This window comes from Macrobrachium rosenbergii, chromosome 15 (genome assembly GCF_040412425.1).
Source record: "Macrobrachium rosenbergii isolate ZJJX-2024 chromosome 15, ASM4041242v1, whole genome shotgun sequence".
NCBI lineage: Eukaryota > Metazoa > Arthropoda > Malacostraca > Decapoda > Palaemonidae > Macrobrachium > Macrobrachium rosenbergii.
Genome location: NC_089755.1, coordinates 57238074 through 57264998, shown reverse-complemented (window position 1 = coordinate 57264998; position 26925 = coordinate 57238074). Strand labels below are relative to the sequence as shown.

At 38.0% G+C, this 26925-nt stretch overlaps 3 protein-coding genes and 1 pseudogene across 3 annotated transcripts; 3 read left to right on the top strand and 1 right to left on the bottom strand.

Annotated features, from left to right (window-relative positions):
* Nucleotides 1-800: 800 nt before the first annotated feature.
* On the top strand, nucleotides 801-3012 carry LOC136846428 (loricrin-like; annotated as a pseudogene).
* Nucleotides 3013-7251: 4239 nt separating this feature from the next.
* Nucleotides 7252-9473, top strand: LOC136846782 (loricrin-like). Its single transcript, XM_067118023.1, has 2 exons — nucleotides 7252-7393; nucleotides 8276-9473. The coding sequence occupies exons 1-2, from the start codon at nucleotides 7376-7378 to the stop codon at nucleotides 9305-9307; spliced, it is 1050 nt and encodes a 349-aa protein (XP_066974124.1). The 5' UTR covers nucleotides 7252-7375; the 3' UTR covers nucleotides 9308-9473.
* A 4465-nt stretch (nucleotides 9474-13938) lies between these two features.
* On the top strand, nucleotides 13939-16054 carry LOC136846364 (loricrin-like). The gene is made up of 2 exons (XM_067117164.1): nucleotides 13939-13956; nucleotides 14967-16054. Exons 1-2 carry the CDS (start codon nucleotides 13939-13941, stop codon nucleotides 15864-15866), a joined length of 918 nt encoding a protein of 305 aa, XP_066973265.1. The 3' UTR covers nucleotides 15867-16054.
* Nucleotides 16055-19297: 3243 nt separating this feature from the next.
* LOC136846781 (loricrin-like) lies at nucleotides 19298-21551 on the bottom strand. Its single transcript, XM_067118022.1, has 2 exons — nucleotides 21421-21551; nucleotides 19298-20514 (listed from the first exon to the last, which is right to left on the bottom strand). Exons 1-2 carry the CDS (start codon nucleotides 21436-21438, stop codon nucleotides 19483-19485), a joined length of 1050 nt encoding a protein of 349 aa, XP_066974123.1. The 5' UTR covers nucleotides 21439-21551; the 3' UTR covers nucleotides 19298-19482.
* Between the last annotated feature and the right edge of the window lie 5374 nt (nucleotides 21552-26925).

Below are 26925 nucleotides of genomic sequence, written 5' to 3'. Positions count from 1 at the left end.
AACATAAGGGATTTTCTGTCTATTTGCCTTGATGTAACAGAATTCTGCATCCTTCTGTACTGACTTTGGCGACTTCTGCAAACGTTCCAAAGCAATGTATATACAATGACGAAGCCTTATTACGAGTACCAGCTGTTATCTAAAGACATTCATTTCTCATACAGAGATGTTCAATCAATTACTACTGAATTTATATCAAGCGTTTCAAAAATAATAACTCTGGAACATTAATTTAGTGGCTCCATTGTCAACGTAGAAGTGTTGGTTATTTACCATTCTTTAACATCGTTCTTTGCTGAAATGATATTGCAAGTAACATGATCTTGAAGCAAATGTTTTGAGACGTAATATTACTCCAGGGGAGTTTTCAAAGCACAAGATGCACTAAATAAATACTTCGCAAGACGTAATTTTGAATAACGAAAGTGATATCTTGCAAAACGCATTGATGATGACAACATTTGAAGAAAATGTTAATCAAAACAGTCACTGCGAATCAAAGAAAAATTTCCTTATGAACAAAAAACTCTCACTTGGTGAGGCTTTTCTCAGCTGGCAACAAGAACTACAAATTGAGGAAAAAACCGAAGCCTGTTAATTCTTTTTATGTCTTCTGAAAACACGTCCTGACTTTCTCTACGAGAGAATCTTTCAGCAATGAGAACACTAGGAGTACCCAGGGAGGAGGAAGGTAAAGAGGAGGAGAAGGAGGATACGGAGGAAGGAGGAGGAGGAAAAGTAGTAGTACTATGAAGGGGAAAGAGGGACATCCCCTCGAAGTGAAGGGTCCTGGAACATTGGGTATATAAATAGACAGTGGACTGGCCAGTGTCATCACACAACTCCATCTTCAGCCACTGCGAAAGGAGCCGTTCCAAAGGGAAATCCCGACTTATACTACTACGACCAATAGTACTACAATGAAGCAAACGGTGCTGGTGAGTACAGTGACTATTCGAGACTTAAGTGTCTATGATTATTATCATTACTAAAACTGCGTTAACAGTCTTGCTGGTAGTTACTGAATGAACGGAAACCAAACAGAAAATTTGTTCGTGTAATGGACACTCGATGTGATACTAGACTTCCAGCTCTTTTGGCTATGACGTATATTTCCTCGCAAAAGAAATTTTATATTTCCGGAAATAATATACTATTAGCAAATATGACAGCTTGGAAATTCTGGAGCGTAATATATGTCTTACAGTGTGAAGACTTACGAGCTGACAAAATTATTTAGTATTTCGAATCCCGCTTGTGCAAATTCTTGTTAGAATTTGGTTTGGAGAAAATACACAAGCATACAAGCACATATTAAATCAATTTAACTTCGTTTGTTTGTACACACACACACTCTCTCTCTCCAGAAACACTGCCGCCTCCAATTTCTTGTTATTTCGCAATATTATTATTATTATTATTATTGCTCCTCTTTTCCACTGCTCAAGAATCGTACATGGAGCAATAAATGAAAGGGTTTACCACAACAGTACGATTTTTAAGAAATGAAGCACTGTATTTTATCTTTCGAAGAAGTCTCAAGCAATTATTATGATGGTTATGTAGTATCCATATTGTAATGCTCTGTAATTCTCTCTAATTATTTGCATATGGTGGGAATTTCGTTTTAAAACTATCTCTAGATAACAATTTCATCCTTTTGCTTTGAAACTGTTATCCAACTGGTTCAGTTTATTGATTTTACTAGAATATTTTGTTTCAAAGTGCCCACTTTATCTCTAGATTCCTCACTTTCACCAGATGCATCCTTAAAGTGCAAGTGGTAGTGAATCTTAACACCACTGTGTTATTCGTGTTTACAGATACTTGTATCTCTGCTGGTGGCAGCAGAATCGTCCACGCTGCAAGGCTACAGTCTGCCTGGTCGCGGCACTTCTGGTGGATCATTGAGCTTTGGTACAGGAGGAGGGTCCTTTGGTTCCTCATGAGTAGGAACTGGTGGTGGATCCTTTGTTTCGTCTGGAGGAAGTACTGGAGGAGGTTTTGTAACGTCCGGCTTTGGCAGTGGTGGAGGCTTCAGCAGTGGAGGTTTTTCAAGTGGAGGTGTTACCAGTGGAGGCTTTTCCAGTGGAGGCTTCTCAAGAGGAGGCTTCTCCAGTGGAGGCTCTTCCAGTGGAGGCTTCTCCAGCGGTGGAGGAGGAGGTTTCGGATCCTCCGGTTTTGGGAGTGGTGGATCCTTTGGTGGATCCTTCTCAGGCCATGGATCCATCTCTTGTGGGGATGGACAGGTCGCTCATGGAGGAAGCTGCGTAACTCCCCAAGTGGAACGCAATGTCTACGTCTACAATGTCCCAGCACAGCCCCGATCTGCTGGCCCTCGTCCTAACATCCCAGCACCAAAGGTCGAACACAACATCGTCTTCGTGCGTCTTCCAGAGGGCGGTGTAGGACAGGACCCTATTGTGGTTCCTCCACCCCAGCAGAAGAACGTCGTCTATGTCCTCAACAAGGGCACTGCAGCAGGTGGACAGAAGGTCATCCAAGTTCCAGCACCACCCAAGAGCCAGCCTGAAGTCTACTTCGTCAACGTCGGCGACGGCCAGAACCCAACTCTTCCAGGAGGCGTTGATCTTCAGAGTGCCCTCAGCAGCGCTGTCCACCAGGGAGTCGGTCAGGTCATTGGTGGAGGATCAGGAGGAGCGTTTGCCGGAGGCAGCTCTGGCGGTATTCCTGGAAGCGTCGGTGGTGGTTTTGGAGGGTCAGTCGGAGGTGGAAGCATTTCCGGAGGATTTGGAGGCTCTGTCAGCGGTGGAAGCTTTGGAACTTCCGGTGGCAGTGTTATCTCTGGTGGTGGTGGTGGTTCCTCTGCCCCAAGTGGTCTGTACACCCCTCCTTAAACGAGAGTATTATTTGACTCCTTTAATACTCAACTGAAAACTGACCCATTTTGTCTCTCTCACTGATGTTTGTTTGTTGATTGAAATTCTGTTTGAGGGCCTAAATACTACGCCTGTTGCTAAAAATGAAATAGTAATATATATGGTTAAAGCTGTTGATCTTTATCTAATATAATATACATCAAAAAGAGTCTCTTAATTACCTATTTCATTGTTCCTTTACAACTAAGTATATCTCTTCCTTCTTTGTGCACTTCTCCTAATTCTCCCTTATAGTTTCCTTACCTTTATGGCTTCTATCGTTTATATTCTTCCGGTAAAGTCATAAAGACACCAAAGGTATAATAAATATAATAAAAAGACCAACTTGATGATTCACCATTCTGCTTAAAACCTTTTAGATGACAGTGATTCACTATCTGGTATTGTGGGGATAAATGAACATATAGATAAACAGATAAATAAAGGAATGAATGACTAATAAATAGATAATTAAGTAAATAAGCAGATAAGTAAATAGATAAATAGATAATTAATCACGACTTATCGGTAATAAGGAAGAATTGGCATCTTGCCGAACAATTTAATGGAAAGCACAGTCATGGTTGCTTATAAGTATGACTACTTAGAAGTAGGATTACTTACCAGTATGATTACTTGCCAGTATGTTTTAACTTAGAAGTATGATTAATTAACAGTATGATTACTTGCCAGTATGTTAACTTAGAAGTATGATTACTTACCAGTATGATTACTTACAGGTATGATTACTGGCAAGTGTGATTACTTACAAGTGTGATTACTTACAATTATGGTTACTTAGAAGTATGATTACTTACCAGTGTGATTACTTATAAGTATGTTAACTTAGAATTATGATTTCTTACAAGTATGATTACTTACAAGTGTGATTACTTACCAGTATGATTACTTGCCAGTATGATTACTTATAAGTATGGCTATTTAGAAGTATGATTACTTACCAGTGTGATTACTTATAAGTATGTTAACTTAGAAGTATGATTACTTACAAATATAATTACCTACAAGTGTGATTACATACAAATGTGATTGTTTACCAGTATGATTACTTGCCAGTATGATTACTTATAAGTAAGCTTACTTAGAAGTATGATTACTTAGAAGTATGATTACTTAGAAGTACTATTACTTAAAAGTATGATTACTTGCAAGTATGATTACTTACAAGTGTGATTACTTACCAGTATGATTACTTGCCAGTATGATTACTTATACAGTAAGTATGTTTACTTAGAAGTATGATTACTTGTCAGTATGATTACTTGCCAGTATGATTAATTACAAGTATGATTACTTACAAGTATAATTATTTACAAGTGTGACTGCTTACGAGAGAGTAGTAGCCAGACAGAATTCCTACTCCATGGCATCTATAAAAGAAAGTGTCATGTAAATAATGATATATATATATATATATATATATATATAGAGAGAGAGAGAGAGAGAGAGAGAGAGAGAGAGAGAGAGAGAGAGAGATACATATTATATATATATATATATATATATATATATATATATATATATATATATATATATATATATATATATATATATAATCAACACAATCACGTGTGGAACAGAAATAAATTTCTGACTCACATCAGGATCGAACCCAGATCTTTCAATTGAAAGGCAAATGCGCTGCCCACTAGTCCACACAAGTCTAAAATAAGTTGGAACCTGAGAGCAACTGCACCCAACGAATTGCCTGGGCAAGCTAACTGCTTGCATGCCAGCGAGTTTTCCCCAACTGCGTATATAAGTCAGAGGTTTTCAACCTGGGGGTCGCCAGCCTCTTTTCTGGGGGTCGTGACGTCGTTCTTGAGTGACGGTATGTTTTAGCTTCTTCCAACCTACGCCCTTATACAAACAGCACCCGATCGTCAGACCAAAACTCCATAATCTAACTTGTTTAACAGAAATAGTTATAATAATATCTTTTTAATACAAGTAGCAAATTTATTACAGTGCATTGCTATTTCTGTACTAGGACATTACATATGATTTGGGTTACCATACATCCCGGTTTGGCCTGGATTCGTCCCGGATTTGAGGCCTTGTATTGGCCGTCCCGATCAGTCAGAAAAATGTCCCAGAATACGTAATTAGAAGGAAGGTCTTACGGAGTGTGATTGTGGCGGCAGCAGACAAACATAACTTTTTTTTTTTTTAAAGACTACTGGATGAGAGAGTAGGGTGATTGTGAAGATCTGGGCACAGCAGTATACGGTTTCATTGCAGCAAAAGCAACAGTTGATGCTGTCTTTGTAATGAGACAATTACAAGCAAAGAGGCTGAAAGCTAATCGGAAACTACCATCCTCTTATAGGCCTACAGAACGCATTTGATAGGATACCAAAAAAGGCAGTGGTTTGGTGCTTGAGAAAGAGGAAAGTGACAGAAAAATTGGTTAGGTCGGTTCAAATGGATGTAAATGTTTGAAGTTAAAGTTGGTTTACATTGAAGATCGGCACTTAGGCCTAGCCCATTTTTGTCTGCACTGATCATGAAGGTATTGAGTGAAGGGAATAGGAATGAAAATCTATTGGGAATTGTTATATATTGCAAAGAAGGGTAGGGAAGGTAAGAGAGTGGTGGAAATCTCTCGAAAGGGGTAGTATTGAAGGTAAATTTGGGTAAAACTGAGGTTTAACGGCGTCCAGCGAGCTGGAAGGTTGAATGTAGGGTGAAAGAACAGCTTGTTGGAAATAAAGGGAGGTGGCAGAGACAGCGCTGGACTAAAGGATTCCAAATAAACTGAAAATAAAGATCTAAGGTAAATGCTGGAGACATTACCCGCGAGAGGCTAGATTGGGATAGTGGTAAGGACGAGGAAGGAGTATAGAAGGCGTAGATAGTACCTGTAGGATGCAGAAGGTCAAAAGATGGGAGGGAAAGGATTAGATTCAGTGATAAAGTGACGGAGGATTTGGGAAAGAAGGGTTAAGTTGCTGAAGACGCTTTCAATAGGAAGGCTGCAGAAGACACATCAAAGCAATCGACCCTTTGCATAGAGAATCTGGTGAAGAAGAAGAAGAATTAATCTCTATAAACATTTCCTGTTTGCTTCTTTTATTGAACAAATAAATCTCTCTATTGAGTTATTTGTTCTTTCTATTGACTTCATGGTGAGACAACTAAGCTCTTTTAAAGATTCATCATCAGATTGTTAGAGTCTCTCTCTCTCTCTCTCTCTCTCTCTCTCTCTCTCTCTCTCTCTCTCTCTCTCTCTCTCTCTCTCTGCGTGCTCAGCTCAGATAGAACCTGCCTCTTTCAGGAATTCCTTGAAATAAGTCGATAACAATAATAATAATAATAATTATTATTATTATTATTATTATTATTATTATTATTATTATTATTATTATTATTATTATTATTATTATTATTATTATTATTACCTTGCAAATCAAGACTCCGTGTAGTGGAACGTCTATCCGTGAGGAGGTAGAAGATTCCGTTCTTACAACTCTACAGGTCCAGGTCCAATACTCTGCACTTTAATGCGTATTGTCTGAAGACAATAATTTCGCTCTTTGCAGATAAGAAACAAGGGGATTTTCTGTCTATTTGTCTTAATGCAACTTAATTCTGTATCCTGCTGTGCTGACTTTGGCGACTTCTGCAAAGATTCCAAAGCAATGTATGTAGAATGACGAAGCCTTATTACGAGTACCAGCTGTTACCTAAAGGCATTCATTTCTCATACAGAGATGTTCACCGAATTACTATTGAATTTATATCAAGCGTTTCAAAGAATAATAACTCTGGAATATTAATTTAGTGGCTTCATTGTCGACGTAGAAGTGTTGGTTATTTACCATTCTTTAACATCGTTCTTTGTTGAAATGATATTGCAAATAACGTGATCTTGTAGCAAATGTTTTGAGACGTAATATTACTCCAGGGGAGTTTTCAAAGCACAAGATGCACTAAATAAATACTTCACAAGACGTAATTTTGAATAACGAAAGTGATATCCTTGCAAAACGCATTGATGATGACAACATTTGATGAAAACGTTAATCAAACAGTCACTGCGAATCAAAGATAACTTTCCATATTAAAAAAAACTTTCACTCGATGAGGCATTTCCAGATGGCAACAAGGAGCACTAAAAATTAACGAGGAAAAAACCGAAGCCTGCTCATTCTCTTTACGTCTTCTGAAAACACGTTCAGACTTTCTCTACGAGACAATCTTTCAGCAATGCGAACACTACTAGTACCCAGGGAGGAGGAAGGTAAAGAGAAGGAGGAGGAGGAGGAGGAGGAGGAAGGAGGAGGAGGAAAAGTAGTAGTACTATGAAAGGGAAAGAGGGACATCCCCTCGAAGTGAAGGGTCCTGGAACATTGGGTATATAAATAGACAGTGGACTGGCCAGTGTCATCACACAACTCCATCTTCAGCCACTGCGAAAGGAGCCGTTCCAAAGGGAAATCCCGACTTATACTACTACGACCAATAGTACTACAATGAAGCAAACGGTGCTGGTGAGTACAGTGACTCTTCGAGACTAAGTGTCGATAATTATTATCATTACTAAAACTGCGTTTAGTCTTGCTGGCAGTTACTGAATGAACGGAAACCAAACAGAAAATTTGTTCGTTTAATGGACACTCGATGTGATACTAGACTTCCAGCTCTTTTTGTCTATGACGTATATTTCCTCGCAAAAGAAATTTTATATTTCCGGAAATAATATACTATTAGCAAATATGACAGCTTGGAAATTCTGGAGCGTAATATATGACTTACAGTGTGAAGACTTACGAGCTGACAAAATTATTTAGTATTTCGAATCCCGCTTGTGCAAATTCTTGTTAGAATTTGGTTTGGAGAAAATACACAAGCATGCAATCACATATAAATTCAATTTAACTTAATTTCTTTGTACACACACACACTCTCTCTCTCTCCAGAAACACTGCCGCCCCCAATTTCTTGTTATTTGGCGATATTATTATTATTATTATTGCTCCTCTTTTCCACTGCTCAAGAATAGTACATGGAGCAATAGATGAAAGGGTTGACCACAACAGTACGATTTTTAAGAAATGAAGCACTGTATTTTAACTGTCGAAGAAGACTCAAGCAATTATTATGATGGTTATGTAGTACCCATATTGTAATGCTCTGTAATTCTCTCTAATTATTTGCATATGGTGGGAATTTCGTTTTAAAACTATCTCTAGATAACAATTTCATCCTTTTGCTTTGAAACAGTTATCCAACTGGTTCAGTTTATTGATTTTATTAGAATATTTTGTTTCAAAGTGCCCACTTCATCTCTAGATTCCTCACTTTCACCAGATGCATCCTTAAAGTGCAAGTGCTAGTGAATCTTAACACCACTGTGTTATTCGTGTTTACAGATACTTGTATCTCTGCTGGTGGCAGCAGAATCGTCCACGCTGCAAGGCTACAGTCTGCCTGGTCCTGGCACTTCTGGTGGATCATTGAGCTTTGGTACAGGAGGAGGGTCCTTTGGTTCCTCAGGAGTAGGAACTGGTGGTGGATCCTTTGTTTCGTCTGGAGGAAGTACTGGAGGAGGTTTTGTATCGTCCGGCTTTGGCAGTGGTGGAGGCTTCAGCAGTGGAGGTTTTTCAAGTGGAGGTGTTACCAGTGGAGGCTTTTCCAGTGGAGGGTTCTCGAGTGGAGGCTTCTCCAGTGGAGGCTCTTCCAGTGGAGGCTTCTCCAGTGGTGGAGGAGGAGGTTTCGGATCCTCCGGTTTTGGGAGTGGTGGATCCTTTGGTGGATCCTTCTCAGGCCATGGATCCATCTCTTGTGGGGATGGACAGGTCGCTCATGGAGGAAGCTGCGTAACTCCCCAAGTGGAACGCAATGTCTACGTCTACAATGTCCCAGCACAGCCCCGATCTGCTGGCCCTCGTCCTAACATCCCAGCACCAAAGGTCGAACACAACATCGTCTTCGTGCGTCTTCCAGAGGGCGGTGTAGGACAGGACCCTATTGTGGTTCCTCCACCCCAGCAGAAGAACGTCGTCTATGTCCTCAACAAGGGCACTGCAGCAGGTGGACAGAAGGTCATCCAAGTTCCAGCACCACCCAAGAGCCAGCCTGAAGTCTACTTCGTCAACGTCGGCGACGGCCAGAACCCAACTCTTCCAGGAGGTGTTGATCTCCAGAGTGCCCTCAGCAGCGCTGTCCACCAGGGAGTCGGTCAGGTCATTGGTGGTGGATCAGGAGGAGCGTTTGCCGGAGGCAGCTCTGGCGGTATTCCTGGAAGCGTCGGTGGTGGTTTTGGAGGGTCAGTCGGAGGTGGAAGCATTTCCGGAGGATTTGGAGGCTCTGTCAGCGGTGGAAGCTTTGGAACTTCCGGTGGCAGTGTTATCTCCGGTGGTGGTGGTTCCTCTGCCCCAAGTGGTCTGTACACCCCTCCTTAAACGAGAGTATTATTTGACTCCTTTAATACTCAACTGAAAACTGACCCATTTTGTCTCTCTCACTGATGTTTGTTTGTTGATTAAAATTCTGTTTGAAGGCCTAAATACTGCGCCTATAGCTAAAAATGAGATAATAATATATATGGTTAAAGCTGTTGATCTTTATCTAATATAATATACATCAAAAAGAGTCTCTTAATTTCCTATTTCATTGTTCCTTTACAACTGAATATATCCCTGCCTTCTTTGTACACTTCTCCTAATTCTCCCTTATAGTTTCCTTACCTTTATGGCTTCTATCGTTTATATTCTTCCGGTAAAGTCATAAAGACACCAAAGGTATAATAAATATAATAAAAAAACCAACTTGATGATTCACCATTCTGCTTAAAACCTTTTAGATGACAGTGAATCACTATCTGGTATTGTGGGGATAAAGGAACATAGAGATAAACAGATAAATAAATGAATGAATGACTAATAAATAGACAATTAAGTAAATAAGCAGATAAGTAAATAGATAAATAGATAATTAATCACGACTGATCAGTAACAGGGAAGAATTGGCATCTTGCTGAACAATTTAATGGAATGCACAGCCATGGTTGCTTATAAGTATGACTACTTAGAAGTAGGATTACTTACCAGTATGATTACTTGCCAGTATATTTTAACTTAGAAGTATGATTACTTACCAGTATGATTACTTGCCAGTATGTTAACTTAGAAGTATGATTACTTACCAGTATGATTACTTACAGGTATGATTACTGGCAAGTGTGATTACTTACAAGTGTGATTATTTGCAATTATGGTTACTTAGAAGTATGATTACTTACCAGTGTGATTATTTATAAGTATGGTTACTTAGAAGTATGATTACTTACCAGTGTGATTATTTATAAGTATGTTAGCTTAGAATTATGATTATTTACAAGTGTGCTTACTTACAAGTATGATTACTTACTAGTATGAGTTCTTGTCAGTGTGATTACTTATAAGTATGGTTATTTAGAAGTATGATTACTTACCAGTGTGATTACTTATAAGTATGTTAACTTAGAAGTATGATTACTTACAAATATGATTACCTACAAGTATGATTACATACAAATGTGATTGCTTACCAGTATGATTACTTGCCAGTATGATTACTTATAAGTACGCTTACTTAGAAGTATGATTACTTAGAAGTATGATTACTTACAAGAACTATTACTTAAAAGTATGATTACTTGCAAGTATGATTACTTACAAGTGTGATTACTTACCAGTTTGATTACTTGCCAGTATGATTACTTATACAGTAAGTATGTTTACTTCGAAGTATGATTACTTGTCAGTATGAATACTTGCCAGTACGATTACTTACAAGTGTGATTACTTGCCAGTATGATTAATTACAAGTATGATTACTTACAAGTATGATTATTTATAAGTGTGACTGCTTACGAGAGAGTAGTAGCCAGACAGAATTCCTACTCCATGGCATCTATAAAAGAAAGTGTCATGTAAATAATATATATATATATACATAGAGACAGAGAGACAGAGAGAGAGAGAGAGAGAGAGAGAGAGAGAGAGAGAGAGAGAGATATATTATATATATATATATATATATATATATATATATATATATATATATATATATATATATATATGTATATATATATGTATATATATATATATATATATATATATATATATATATATATATAATCAACAAAATCACGTGTGGAACACAAATAAATTTCTGACTCACATCAGGATCGAACCCAGATCTTTCAATTGAAAGGCAAGGGCGCTGCCCACTAGTCCACACAAGTCTAAAAGAAGTTGGAACCTGGGAGCAGCTGCACCCAAGGAATTACCTGGGCAAGCTAACTGCTTGCATGCCAGCGAGTTTTCCCCAACTGCGTATATAAGTCAGAGGTTTTCAACCTGGGGGTCGCCAGTCGTTTTTCTGGGGGTCGCGACGTCGTTCTTGAGTGACGGTATGTTTTAGCATCTTCCAACCTACGCCCTTATACAAACAACACCTGATCATCAGGCCAAAACACTCCATAATCTAACTTGTTTAACAGAAATAGTTATAATAATATCTTTTTAATACAAGTAGCAAATTTATTACAGTGCATTGCTATTTCTGTACTAGGACATTACATATGATTTGGGTTACCATACATCCCGGTTTGGCCTGGATTCGTCCCGGATTTGAGGCCTTGTCCTGGCCGTCCCGGTCAGTCAGAAAAATGTCCCAGAATACGTAATTAGATGGAAGGTATTACGGAGTGTGATTGTGGCGGCAGCAGACAAACATAACTTTTTTTTTTTAAAGACTACTGGATGAGAGAGTAGGGTGATTGTGAAGATCTGTGCACAGCAGTATACGGTTTCATTGCAGCAAAAGCAACAGTTGATGCTGTCTTTGTAATGAGACAATTACAAGCAAAGAGGCTGAAAGCTAATCGGAAACTACCATCCTCTTATAGGCCTACAGAACGCATTTGATAGGATACCAAAAAAGGCAGTGGTTTGGTGCTTGAGAAAGAGGAAAGTGACAGAAAAATTGGTTAGGTCGGTTCAAATGGATGTAAATGTTGGAAGTTAAAGTTGGTTTACATTGAAGATCGGCACTTAGGCCTAGCCCATTTTTGTCTGCACTGATCATGAAGGCATTGAGTGAAGGGAATAGGAATGAAAATCTATTGGGAATTGTTATATATTGCAAAGAAGGGTAGGGAAGGTAAGAGAGTGGTGGAAATCTCTCGAAAGGGGTAGTATTGAAGGTAAATTTGGGTAAAACTGAGGTTTAACGGCGTCCAGCGAGCTGGAAGGTTGAATGTAGGATGAAAGAACAGCTTGTTGGAAATAAAGGGAGGTGGCAGAGACAGCGCTGGACTAAAGGATTCCAAATAAACTGAAAATAAAGATCTAAGGTAGATGCTGGAGACATTACCCGCGAGAGGATAGATTGGGATAGTGGTAAGGACGAGGAAGGAGTATAGAAGGCGTAGATAGTACCTGTAGGATGCAGAAGGTCAAAAGATGGGAGGGAAAGGATTAGATTCAGTGATAAAGTGACGGAGGATTTGGGAAAGAAGGGTTAAGTTGCTGAAGACGCTTTCAATAGGAAGGCTGCAGAAGACACATCAAAGCAATCGACCCCTTTGCATAGAGAATCTGGTGAAGAAGAAGAAGAATTAATCTCTATAAACATTTCCTGTTTGCTTCTTTTATTGAACAAATAAATCTCTCTATTGAGTTATTTGTTCTTTCTATTGACTTCATGGTGAGACAACTAAGCTCTTTTAAAGATTCATCATCAGATTGTTAGAGTCTCTCTCTCTCTCTCTCTCTCTCTCTCTCTCTCTCTCTCTCTCTCTCTCTGCGTGCTCAGCTCAGATAGAACCTGCCTCTTTCAGGAATTCCTTGAAATAAGTCGATAACAATAATAATAATAATAATAATAATTATTATTATTATTATTATTATTATTATTATTATTATTATTATTATTATTATTATTATTATTATTATTATTATTATTATTATTACCTTGCAAATCAAGACTCCGTGTAGTGGAACGTCTATCCGTGAGGGAGGTAGAAGATTCCGTTCTTACAACTCTACAGGTCCAGGTCCAATACTCTGCACTTTAATGCGTATTGTCTGAAGACAATAATTTCGCTCTTTGCAGATAAGAAACAAGGGGGATTTTCTGTCTATTTGTCTCAATGCAACTTAATTCTGTATCCTGCTGTGCTGACTTTGGCGACTTCTGCAAAGATTCCAAAGCAATGTATGTAGAATGACGAAGCCTTATTACGAGTACCAGCTGTTACCTAAAGGCATTCATTTCTCATACAGAGATGTTCACCGAATTACTATTGAATTTATATCAAGCGTTTCAAAGAATAATAACTCTGGAATATTAATTTAGTGGCTTCATTGTCGACGTAGAAGTGTTGGTTATTTACCATTCTTTAACATCGTTCTTTGTTGAAATGATATTGCAAATAACGTGATCTTGTAGCAAATGTTTTGAGACGTAATATTACTCCAGGGGAGTTTTCAAAGCACAAGATGCACTAAATAAATACTTCACAAGACGTAATTTTGAATAACGAAAGTGATATCCTTGCAAAACGCATTGATGATGACAACATTTGATGAAAACGTTAATCAAACAGTCACTGCGAATCAAAGATAACTTTCCATATTAAAAAAAACTTTCACTCGATGAGGCATTTCCAGATGGCAACAAGGAGCACTAAAAATTAACGAGGAAAAAACCGAAGCCTGCTCATTCTCTTTACGTCTTCTGAAAACTCGTTCAGACTTTCTCTACGAGACAATCTTTCAGCAATGCGAACACTACTAGTACCCAGGGAGGAGGAAGGTAAAGAGGAGGAGGAGGAGGATACGGAGGAAGGAGGAGGAGGAAAAGTAGTAGTACTATGAAAGGGAAAGAGGGACATCCCCTCGAAGTGAAGGGTCCTGGAACATTGGGTATATAAATAGACAGTGGACTGGCCAGTGTCATCACACAACTCCATCTTCAGCCACTGCGAAAGGAGCCGTTCCAAAGGGAAATCCCGACTTATACTACTTCGACCAATAGTACTACAATGAAGCAAACGGTGCTGGTGAGTACAGTGACTCTTCGAGACTAAGTGTCGATAATTATTATCATTACTAAAACTGCGTTTAGTCTTGCTGGCAGTTACTGAATGAACGGAAACCAAACAGAAAATTTGTTCGTGTAATGGACACTCGATGTGATACTAGACTTCCAGCTCTTTTGGCTATGACGTATATTTCCTCGCAAAAGAAATTTTATATTTCCGGAAATAATATACTATTAGCAAATATGACAGCTTGGAAATTCTGGAGCGTAATATATGTCTTACAGTGTGAAGACTTACGAGCTGACAAAATTATTTAGTATTTCGAATCCCGCTTGTGCAAATTCTTGTTAGAATTTGGTTTGGAGAAAATACACAAGCATACAAGCACATATTAAATCAATTTAACTTCGTTTGTTTGTACACACACACTCTCTCTCTCCAGAAACACTGCCGCCTCCAATTTCTTGTTATTTGGCAATATTATTATTATTATTATTATTGCTCCTCTTTTCCACCGCTCAAGAATCGTACATGGAGCAATAGATGAAAGGGTTTACCACAACAGTACGATTTTTAAGAAATGAAGCACTGTATTTTATCTTTCGAAGAAGTCTCAAGCAATTATTATGATGGTTATGTAGTATCCATATTGTAACACTCTGTAATTCTCTCTAATTATTTGCATATGGTGGGAATTTCGTTTTAAAACTATCTCTAGATAACAGCTTCATCCTTTTGCTTTGAAACAGTTATCCAACTGGTTCAGTTTATTGATTTTACTAGAATATTTTGTTTCAAAGTGCCCTCTTTATCTCTAGATTCCTCACTTTCACCAGATGCATCCTTAAAGTGCAAGTGCTAGTGAATCTTAACACCACTGTGTTATTCGTGTTTACAGATACTTGTATCTCTGCTGGTGGCAGCAGAATCGTCCACGCTGCAAGGCTACAGTCTGCCTGGTCGCGGCACTTCTGGTGGATCATTGAGCTTTGGTACAGGAGGAGGGTCCTTTGGTTCCTCAGGAGTAGGAACTGGTGGTGGATCCTTTGTTTCGTCTGGAGGAAGTACTGGAGGAGGTTTTGTATCGTCCGGCTTTGGCAGTGGTGGAGGCTTCAGCAGTGGAGGTTTTCAAGTGGAGGTGTTACCAGTGGAGGCTTTTCCAGTGGAGGGTTCTCAGTGGAGGCTTCTCCAGTGGAGGCTCTTCCAGTGGAGGCTTCTCCAGCGGTGGAGGAGGAGGTTTCGGATCCTCCGGTTTTGGGAGTGGTGGATCCTTTGGTGGATCCTTCTCAGGCCATGGATCCATCTCTTGTGGGGATGGACAGGTCGCTCATGGAGGAAGCTGCGTAACTCCCCAAGTGGAACGCAATGTCTACGTCTACAATGTCCCAGCACAGCCCCAATCTGCTGGCCCTCGTCCTAACATCCCAGCACCTAAGGTCGAACACAACATCGTCTTCGTGCGTCTTCCAGAGGGCGGTGTAGGACAGGACCCTATTGTGGTTCCTCCACCCCAGCAGAAGAACGTCGTCTATGTCCTCAACAAGGCAACTGCAGCAGGTGGACAGAAGGTCATCCAAGTTCCAGCACCACCCAAGAGCCAGCCTGAAGTCTACTTCGTCAACGTCGGCGACGGCCAGAACCCAACTCTTCCAGGAGGCGTTGATCTTCAGAGTGCCCTCAGCAGCGCTGTCCACCAGGGAGTCGGTCAGGTCATTGGTGGAGGATCAGGAGGAGCGTTTGCTGGAGGCAGCTCTGGCGGTATTCCTGGAAGCGTTGGTGGTGGTTTTGGAGGGTCAGTCGGAGGTGGAAGCATTTCCGGAGGATTTGGAGGCTCTGTCAGCGGTGGAAGCTTTGGAACTTCCGGTGGCAGTGTTATCTCCGGTGGTGTTGTTTCCTCTACCCCAAGTGGTCTGTACACCCCTCCTTAAACGAGAGTATTATTTGACTCCTTTAATACTCAACTGAAAACTGACCCATTTTGTCTCTCTCACTGATGTTTGTTTGTTGATTGAAATTCTGTTTGAAGGCCTAAATACTACGCCTGTTGCTAAAAATGAAATAATAATATATATGGTTAAAGCTGTTGATCTTTATCTAATATAATATACATCAAAAAGAGTCTCTTAATTTCCTATTTCATTGTTCTTTTACAACTGAATATATCCCTTCCTTCTTTGTACACTTCTCCTAATTCTCCCTTATAGTTTCCTTACCTTTATGGCTTCTATCGTTTATATTCTTCCGGTAAAGTCATAAAGACACCAAAGGTATAATAAATATAATAAAAAGACCAACTTGATGATTCACCATTCTGCTTAAAACCTTTTAGATGACAGTGAATCACTATCTGGTATTGTGGGGATAAATGAACATAGAGATAAACAGATAAATAAATGAATGAATAACTAATAAATAGATAATTAAGTAAATAAGCAGATAAGTAAATAGATAAATAGATAATTAATCACGACTGATCAGTAACAGGGAAGAATTGGCATCTTGCTGAACAATTTAATGGAATACACAGGCATGGTTGCTTATAAGTATGACTACTTAGAAGTAGGATTACTTACCAGTATGATTACTTGCCAGTATGTTTTAACTTAGAAGTATGATTACTTACCAGTATGATTACTTGCCAGTATGTTAACTTAGAAGTATTATTAATTACCTGTATGATTACTTGGGTATGATTACTGGCAAGTGTGATTACTTACAAGTGTGATTACTTACAAGTATGGTTACTTAGAAGTATGATTACTTACCAGTGTGATTACTTATAAGTATGTTAACTTAGAATTACGATTTCTTACAAGTATGATTACTTACAAGTGTGATTACTTACCAGTATCATTACTTGCCAGTATGATTACTTATAAGTATGGTTATTTAGAAGTATGATTACTTTCCAGTGTGATTACTTATTAGTATGTTAACTTAGAAGTATGATTACTTACAAATATGATTACCTACAAGTTTGATTACTTACAAATGTGATTGCTTACCAGTATGATTGCTTGCCAGTATGATTACTTATGAGTTCGTTTACTTAGAAGTATGATTACTTAGAAGTATGATTACTTACAAGTACTATTACTTAAAAGTATGATTACTTACAAGTATGATTACTTACAAGTGTGATTACTTACCAGTATGATTACTTGCCGGTATGATCACTTATAAGTATGTTTACCTAGAAGTATGATTACTTGTCAGTATGATTACTTGCCAATACGATTACTTACAAGTGTGATTACTTGCCACTATGATTAATTACAAGTATGATTACTTGCCACTATGATTAATTACAAGTATGATTACTTACAAGTATGATTACTTACAAGTATGATTACTTACGAGAGTAGTAGCCAGACAAAATTCCTACTCCATGGCATCTGTAAAAGAAAGTGTCATGTAAATAATGATATATACTGTATATATATATATATACATATATATATATATATAGATGGATAAATAGATAGATAGATACAGATTATATATATATATGTATATATGTATATATATATATATATATATATATATATATATATATATATATATATATATATATATATATATTTAAATAATCAACACAATCACGTGTGGTACAGAAATAAATTTCTGACTCACATCAGGATCGAACCCAGGTCTTTCAATTGAAAGGCAAAGGCGCTGCCCACTAGTCCACACAAGTCTAAAAGAAGTTGGAACCTGAGAGCAACTGCACCCAAGGAATTACCTGGTCAAGCAAACTGCTTTCGTACCAGCGAGTTTTCCCCAACTGAGTCGGGAAGTTGGGGAAAACTCGCTGGTATGCAAGCAGTTAGCTTGCCCAAGTAATTCCTTGAGTGCAGTTGCTCTCAGGTTCCAAATTCTTTTGGACTTGTGTGGCGGGCCAGAGGTTAAAACAATTTTTTTTCAAGCGTTTAGAAGTGATATATTAATGTTTAGTCATTGTGACGGGAGAGTGAAATTATTATATTTACTGAAGATTCGTCATCACTATTTACTTGACACTTTCTTTTACAGATGCCATGGAATAGGAATTTTGCCTGACTGCTTCTCTCTCCTAAGTAATCACACTTGTAAGTAATCATACTTATAAGTAATCACACTTGTAAGTAATCATACTTATAAGTAATCACACTTGTAAGTAATCACACTTGTAAGTAATCACATAAGAAATCACACTTGTGAGTAAGCATGCTGGTAAGTAATCACGCTTGTAAGTAATCACGCTTGTAAGTAATGATACTTGTAAGTAATCACACTTGTAAGTAAGCATGCTGGTAAGTAATCATACTTGTAAGTAATCATACTTGTAAGTAATCATGCTTGTAAGTAATCGCATTTGTAAGTAATCATACTTGTAAGTAACCATACTTCTAAGTAAACATACTTATAAACAATCATACTGGCAAGCAATCATACTGGCAAGTAATTATACTGGTAAGTAATCACACTTGTAAGCAATCATGCTGGTAAGTAATCATACTTCTAAGTTAACATACTTATAAGTAATCATACTGGTAAGTAATCATACTTCTAAGTAACCATACTTGTAGGTAATCACACTCGTAAGTAATCACCCTTGTAAGTAATCGTACTGGCAAGTAATCATACTGATAAGTAATCATACTTCTAAGTAATCCTACTTATAAGTAATCATACTGGCAAGTAATTATACTGGTAAGTAATCACAATTGTAAGTAATCATACTTGTAAGTAATCATACTTCTAAGTTAACATACTTATAAGTAATCATACTGGTAATTAATAATACTTCTAAGCAACCATACTTGTAAGCAATCATACTCCTAAGTAATCACCCTTGTAAGTAATCATACTTGTAAGTAATCATACTGGTAAGTACTCATGCCTCTAAGTTAACATACTTACAAGTAATCATACTGGTAAGTAATCATACTTCTAAGTAATCTTACTTGTAAGCAACCATGCCTGTGCATTCCATTAAATTGTTCAGCAAGATGCCAATTCTTCCCTGTTACTGATCAGTCGTGATTAATTACCCATTAATGTATTTACTTATCTACTTATTTACTTCTTTATCTATTTACTAGTCATTTATTCGTGTATCTATATGTTTATCTACATCTTCATTTATCTCCACAATCCCAGATGGTGATTCACTTTTATCTAAAAAGTCAGGCAGAATGGTGAATCATCAAGTTGGTCCTTTTATTATTTTTATTATACCTTTGGTGTCTTTATGACTTTACCGTAAAATATAAGAAATAGAAGCCGTAAAGGTAAGGAAACTATAAGGGAGAATTAGAAGTAGTGCCCAAAGAAGGAAGAGATATATTCAGTTGTAAAGGAACAATGAAACAGGAAATTAAAAGAATCTTTTTGATGTATATTATATTAGATAAAGATCAACAGCTTTAACCATATATATTATTATCTCATTTTTAGCAACAGGCGTAGTATTTAGGCCCTCAAACAGAATTTTAATCAACAAACAAGCATCAGTGAGAGAGACAATTCAGTTGAGTATTAAAGGAGTCAAATAAGACTCGTTTAAGGAGGGGTGTACAGACCACTTGGGGTAGAGGAAACAACACCACCGGAGATAACACTGCCACCGGTAGTTCCGAAGTCTCCGCCGATGACAGAGCCACCAAAATCTCCGGAAATGCTTCCACCTCCGACTGACCCTCCAAAACCACCACCGACGCTTCCAGAAATACCGCCAGAGATGCCTCCGCCAAACCCTCCTCCTGATCCACCACCAATGACCTGACCGACTCCCTGGTGGACAGCGCCACTGAGGGCACTCTGAAGATCAACGCCTCCTGGAAGAGTTGGGTTCTGGCCGTCGCCGACGTTGACGAAGTAGACCTCAGGCTGGCTCTTGGGTGGTGCTGGAACTTGGATGACCTTCTGTCCACCTGCTGCAGTTGCCTTGTTGAGGACATAGACGACATTCTTCTGCTGGGGTGGAGGAATCACAATAGGCTCCTGTCCTGCAGCGCCCTCAGGAAGACGCACGAAGACGATGTTGTGTTCGACCTTTGGTGCTGGGATGTTAGGACGAGGGCCGACAGGTCGGTGCTGTGCTGGGACACTGTAGACGTAGACATTGCGTTCCACTTGGGGAGTTACGCAGCTTCCTCCATGAGCGACCTGTCCATCCCCACAAGAGATGGATCCATGGCCTGAGAAGGATCCACCAAAGGATCCACCACTCCCAAAACCGGAGGATCCGAAACCTCCTCCTCCACCACTGGAGAAGCCTCCACTGGAAAAGCCTCCACTGGAGAAGCCTCCACTCGAGAACCCTCCACTGGAAAAGCCTCCACTGGTAACACCTCCACTTGAAAAACCTCCACTGCTGAAGCCTCCACCACTGCCAAAGCCGGACGATGCAAAACCTCCTCCAGAACTTCCCCCAGACGAAACAAAGGATCCACCACCAGTTCCTATTCCTGAGGAACCAAAGGACCCTCCTCCTGTACCAAAGCTCAATGATCCACCAGAAGTGCCGTGACTAGGCAGACTGTAGCCTTGCAGCGTGGACGATTCTGCTGCCACCAGCAGAGATACAAGTATCTGCAAATAGGAATAACACAGTGGTGTTAACATTCGCTAGCATTTACACTCTAAGGATACATTTGGTGAAAGCGAGGAATCTGGAGATCAAGAGGGCACATGGAAACAAAATATTCTAGTAAAATCAATAAACTGAACCAGTTGGATAACAGTTTCAAAGAAAAAGGAAGAAAGGTTTATCTACAGATAGTTTTAAAACGAAATTCTCACCATATGCAAAGAATTATACTGAATTACAGAACATTACAATCGGGTACTAAATAACCATCATAATAATTGCGTGAGTCTTCTTCGAAAGTTAAAATACTGTGCTTCATTTCTTAAAATTCGTACTGTTATGGTCAACCCTTTCATCCATTGTTCCATGTACGACTCTTGAGCAGTGGAAAAGCGAAGCAAAAGTAATATATAATAATAATAATAATAATAATAGTAATAATAATAATAATAATAATAATAACATGGCTGCGGCAGCGTTTCTGGAGAGAGAGAGTGTGTGTGTACAAACAAACGAAGTTAAATTGAATTAATATGTGCTCGTATGCATGTGTGTTTTCTCCAAACCAAATTCTAACAAGAATTTGCACAAGCGGGATTCCAAATATTAAATATTTCTGTCAGCTCGTAAGTCTTCACACTGTAAGACATATACTACTCTTCAGAATTTCCAAGATCTCCTATTTGCTAACTGTATATTATTTACGAAAATATAAAATTTCTTTTACGAGGAAATATACGTCATAGACAAAAGAACTGGAAGTCTAGTATCGCATCGAGCGTCCATTACACGAACAAATTTTCTGTTTGGTTTCCGTTCACTCAATAACTGCCAGCAAGACTGTAAACGCAGTTTTAGTAATGATAATAATTGTAGACACTTAAATCTCGAATAGTCACTGTACTCACCAGCACCGTTTGCTTCATTGTACTAGTATTATTGGTCGTAGTAGTATTAGTCGGGATTTCCCTTTGGAACGGCTCCTTTTGCAGTGGCTGAAGACGGCGTTGTGTGATGACAATGGCCAGCCCGTGTCTATTTATATACCGACTGTTCGAGAACCCTTCACTTCGAGGCGATGTCCCTCTTTCCCTTTCATATTCCTACTGCTTTTCCTCCTCCTCCTTCCTCCGTTTCCTCCTCCTTCCTCCGTTTCCTCCTCCTCCTCCTCCTCCTCCTCCTCCTCCTCCTCCTCCTTACCTTCTCCTCCCCGGGCCGTCCCGGAGTTCGCATTGCTAAAAGATTATCTCATAGAGAAAGTCCGGACGTGTTTCCAGAAGACTTAAGCGGGTGTCTGGGGAATGAACAGGCCTCGGTTTTTTTTTTCCTCCTTAATTTTTAGGCCTCCTTGTTGCCAATTCAGAAATGCCTCACCGAGTGAAAGGTTTTTTATATGGAAAGTAATCTTTGATTCGCAGTGACTGTTTTGATTAACATTTTCATCATATGTTGTCATCATAAATGCATTTTGCAAGGGTGTCACTTTCGTTATTCAAAATTACGTCTTGTGAAGTATTTATTGACTGTATCGTGCGCTTTGAAAACTACCCTGAAGTAATATTTCGTCTTAAAACATTTGCTACAAGATCACGTTACTTGCAGTATCAGTTCAGCAAAGAATGATGTTAAAGAATGGTAAATAACTAACACTCCTACGTCGACAATGAAGCCACTAAATTAATATTCCAGAGTTATTATTCTTTGAAACGCTTGATATAAATTCAATAGTAATTCAGTGAACATCTCTGTATGAAGAATAAATGTCTTTAGATGACAGCTGATACTCGTAATAAGGCTTTGTCATTCTACATACATTGCTTTGGAATGTTCGCAGAAGTCACCAAAGTCATTACAGCAGGATACGGAATTCTGTTGCATTAAGACAAACGAACAGTAAATCCCTTATGCTGTAATCTTCGCAGAAGTCGCCAAAGTCAGCACAGCAGGACACAGGATTCTGTTGCATTAAGACAAATAGACAGAAAATCCCCCTTGTTTACCATCTGCAAAGAGCGAAATTATTGTCTTCAGACAATGCGCATTAAAATGCAGAGTATTGGACCTGAACCTGTAGAGCTGTAAGATCGGAATCTTCTACCTCCCACACGGATAGACGGTCCACTACACGGAATCTTGATTTGCAAGGTAATAATAATAATAATAATAATAATAATAATAATAATTATTATTATTATTATTATTATTATTATTATTATTATTATTATTATTATTATTATTATTATTATTACAACCCACTTATTTCAAGGATTTCCTGAAAGATGCAGATTCTGTCTGAGCTGGGCACGAAGAGAGAGAGAGAGAGAGAGAGAGAGAGAGAGAGAGAGAGAGAGAGAGAGAGACTCTAGCATTATTATTATTATTATTATTATTATTATTATTATTATTATTATTATTATAATCCACTTATTTCAAGGAATTCTTAGAAGAGGCAGATTCTATCTGAGCTGAGCACGCAAAGAGAGAGAGAGAGAGAGAGAGAGAGAGAGAGAGAGAGAGAGAGAGAGAGAGAGAGAGAGAGAGACTCTAACCAACTGCTGACGGGGTGCTAATAACAATCTGATGAGGAATCTTTAAAAGACCTTAGTTGTCTCACCATGAAGTCAATAGAAAGAACAAGTAACTAAATAGAGAGATTTATTTGTTCAATAAAAGAAGCAAACACAAAATGTTTATAGAGATACGTTCGTAAAAGAGAGATAGGAATGGATAGGAAACGAGAGAGAGGGAGAGAGAGAGAAATTACTTCAATTTGTCACACAATACAAGGAAAAGCTACTAATCCTCACTACAAAATATCAGAGTATATTATTATTATTATTATTATTATTATTATTATTATTATTATTATTATTATTATTATTATCCAGTTACTTTGATGATTTTGAACGCAGGTGTCAGCACCATCGTCTTTCAGAGTAACCAGCTGGAAGCGCATGAGTTCAGATTTTGAGTATTTTATATATATGTTTTTTTGTATTTTATAATATTTTGAATGCAAATATTTTCTTAAAGGAACCTAATAGAAATAACTAAGAGCCTTTAGAAGACGATGACGTCACTGATTACGTTTTTTACTCAACTCAGTTAACTTAACTCACTGTAGCCCATTGCCTGTCACAAATGTCCACGAAGGTTCATATACCTACAGGGTCTAGCGTTCATTGAGGTCACCCATCCGTAAATTGACCAAACACAAAATTATTCCTTTTATTACTTTCTTACCCAGCTTACGCTTTATCTCTTCATCTGTGGCTTATCTTTAATCTTATCTCCCTTCCCTTTATTGAGTTTTTATTATCTCTCTTGAATTTCTCTTGAAATGTCTAACATTACTTGTATTCTTCTTGTCTTTGTTCTACCTTTTCGTCCCAGGTTCCTTTCTCCTGAGATTTATGTTTGTGCCAAGACAGAGGAGGCTGGCATTTTAATACCCTTGTCTTGCCCAGGCTTGAGGGAGACAAGAGGAAAGCAAAAAAGGTGGAAAAAGAGAAAGTGTAATAGCGTATAAAAGGGTAAGACTTGACCGAAAAGGGAGAAAGCGATTCTCTTCTATTTATGTTTTCGAATTAAAATTGCTCCCCAGGTCTCTTCATTTTGTTATTTTGTGTTCCTTCTTTTCTCGTTCATTTCTTGACTCTTCATTATCAAACTGTTCTATTCTGTTGTCTCTTTATATCCCTTTTCTTATTTACTTATTTTATTCTTTCTCTGTTCGTTATTTTTTCTCGTTCGTTATTTTTATAGGTTTTGCCTTCCATTTCACGTCTTTTTTTTTCATCTATTTTCACTCTCTCGTTCGCCCTTTCTTCGCTCGTTAAACTTTCTGGACCCATATTTCTTTCGTTAAATTCTCTTCCCCTTTCTTTACTACTTTCTAATAGTCCTTTCTCTTTCCTTTGCTTTTATATTCTTGTGTCAGTAAACAAAGACTGGCTGTAGTCACCTTAAACTATTTGTGTTCATAGCACAAAAAAAAGTTTTAAAAATGGATCTCTCTCTCTCTCTCTCTCTCTCTCTCTCTCTCTCTCTCTCTCTCTCTCATTCTCAGAAAAGTAGATTTAGATACAATAATTTGTGTTCATAGCACTAAACAATGTTTTAAGAATGGATCTCTCTCTCTCTCTCTCTCTCTCTCTCTCTCTCTCTCTCTCTCTCTCTCTCTCTAGAAAAATAGACTAAAAAACAGTAATTTATGTTCATAACACTAAAAAATGTTTTAAAAATGGATCTCTCTCTCTCTCTCTCTCTCTCTCTCTCTCTCTCTCTCTCTCTCTCTCTCTCTCTCTCTCTTAGAAAAATAGACTACGATACAATAAGAGGCTCTGATTCCAAATAACTCATCGCCCCTAAGCAAGAGACATGCCTTCCTAGATTTCTATAACTTTCATCAAGATGAATAAGACATTGTCATTTATGATTGTGAACGCCAATTCGGAATGGGTTTATTCAAAGAGCTCTTAAGCTTCGTTGACACTTGTAACAGACCGTAGGAATCGGGTGTGAGTGACAGTGGGTCACAGTGTGGCCTGAGAATCAAAGGGAATTTTGGGGATAATTACAAACTGGCATTACGTATATATATATATATATATATATATATATATATATATATATATATATATATATATATATATATATATATATATATATATATATATATATATATATGCATATAAAATATATATATATATATATATGTGTGTGTGTGTGTGTGTGTGTACACAATCTGAGAGAGAGATGAGGAAAGAAAGGGAGATAACGGCTTTGGTATAATGTCCGATAACAAATCTAATCTAAGTTTTATTTATGCATAAAACACTATTTTTCAGTTCCATGAGACGACGATTCTATTGAACTACAGTCGCCTTAAGCTAAGGGAGTAAAAACAAAATTAAGATACAAGTAATACTGAAGGAAAAATGAAATAAAAATGGGTATTAGTGACAATAGAATATTATAATCTTGAAATATGGCATTTGAGAAGGAGTGACAGTTAACCGAATTATTGTTAAAATTGACAAGAGGGGAAAGTATAAAGAATTATAAAAGAGAAGAAGAAGAAAAGAAACGTAGTCGATAGGAAGACAAACAAAAACGATTGGAAATTAGCTACATAAGTAAAATATGAAATAGATATCGAAAAAGTGAATGGAAGGAGAAACAATGAAATGAATTATAAAAGGAGTTAATATCCTTGTGAAAAATACACTGAAAATACACGAGAGATCTGCTTCAAAAAATTAAATGGGCATGAGAATTTCAAAAGCTATAAATCAAGAAAGAATATTAATTTGTTGATAGGAATAACTGGCGTCGCGGTAATTATGGTTTCAATTTTAAGTAGAAGAAACAGGAGCAAGGCAAGTTAAAGGAAAGTACTAATCGAGGAAATAGAATTAATAATGATGAACATCAGTAACGGAGCAACGGTTCGTAATCTCTGTTAACTGGTGATGTTATTAAAGGGACGACGTCACTGCGGTCTTAATTCAAAATACTTTCAAAAAAAAGAAAGCCTGAAAGGAAAACAAAACTTTCACTTTCGTTTTATTTATTTTTTTATTTGTGTTATTTTTGTTATGAGCTAGAGGCAGTTTTCTATTACATGTCTTTGAAGGCATTTTTTTTTTATTCGTAATCCTCTCCTTTCTTATTCTTCATATTGTTTATTAATATTTTGCTCCTCTCTCTCTCTCTCTCTCTCTCTCTCTCTCTCTCTCTCTCTCTCTCTCTCTCTCCATTTTGTTATATAATAATAAATACATACTATAACTGTCACATTTTTAAACAGAAATTAGGCATTCATACTACTCATAAAACACAGTAAATCGAAATTCATCTCTCTCTCTCTCTCTCTCTCTCTCTCTCTCTCTCTCTCTCTCTCTCTCTCTCTCTCTCTCTCTCATGGCATAAGTTTGTTATATAATAATGAATACACACTATAATTTTCATATTTACATACAGAAATTAGGCATTCATACTACTCATAAAACAAAGTAAATCGACATTCATCTCTCTCTCTCTCTCTCTCTCTCTCTCTCTCTCTCTCTCTCTCTCTCTCTCTCTCTCTCTCTCTCTCTCATGCATGCAAGAGTTATTGCTTGAAAATAAACCATATAACTGTCACAATTAGCATCACCCAGGGGTCACGAAAATTATTTTTTACAACCCCAACACCTGAGCATAGCCAGGTCAACTACCCATCATTACGGCCCAAAATACATCATTCGCAGGCAATTGGCCGCGGCAAAAACACCTCTCGGGCAATCAAGCTCGCCACGAGCGTCGGATTGCCCATTGCCGAAGATGACGGATCTCAGGCAATTGCCGGAGATGTATCATTTCCCTTTCTTTGTGTGTCAATGTCGCCTGGAAATTCGCGTGTGTCCCGT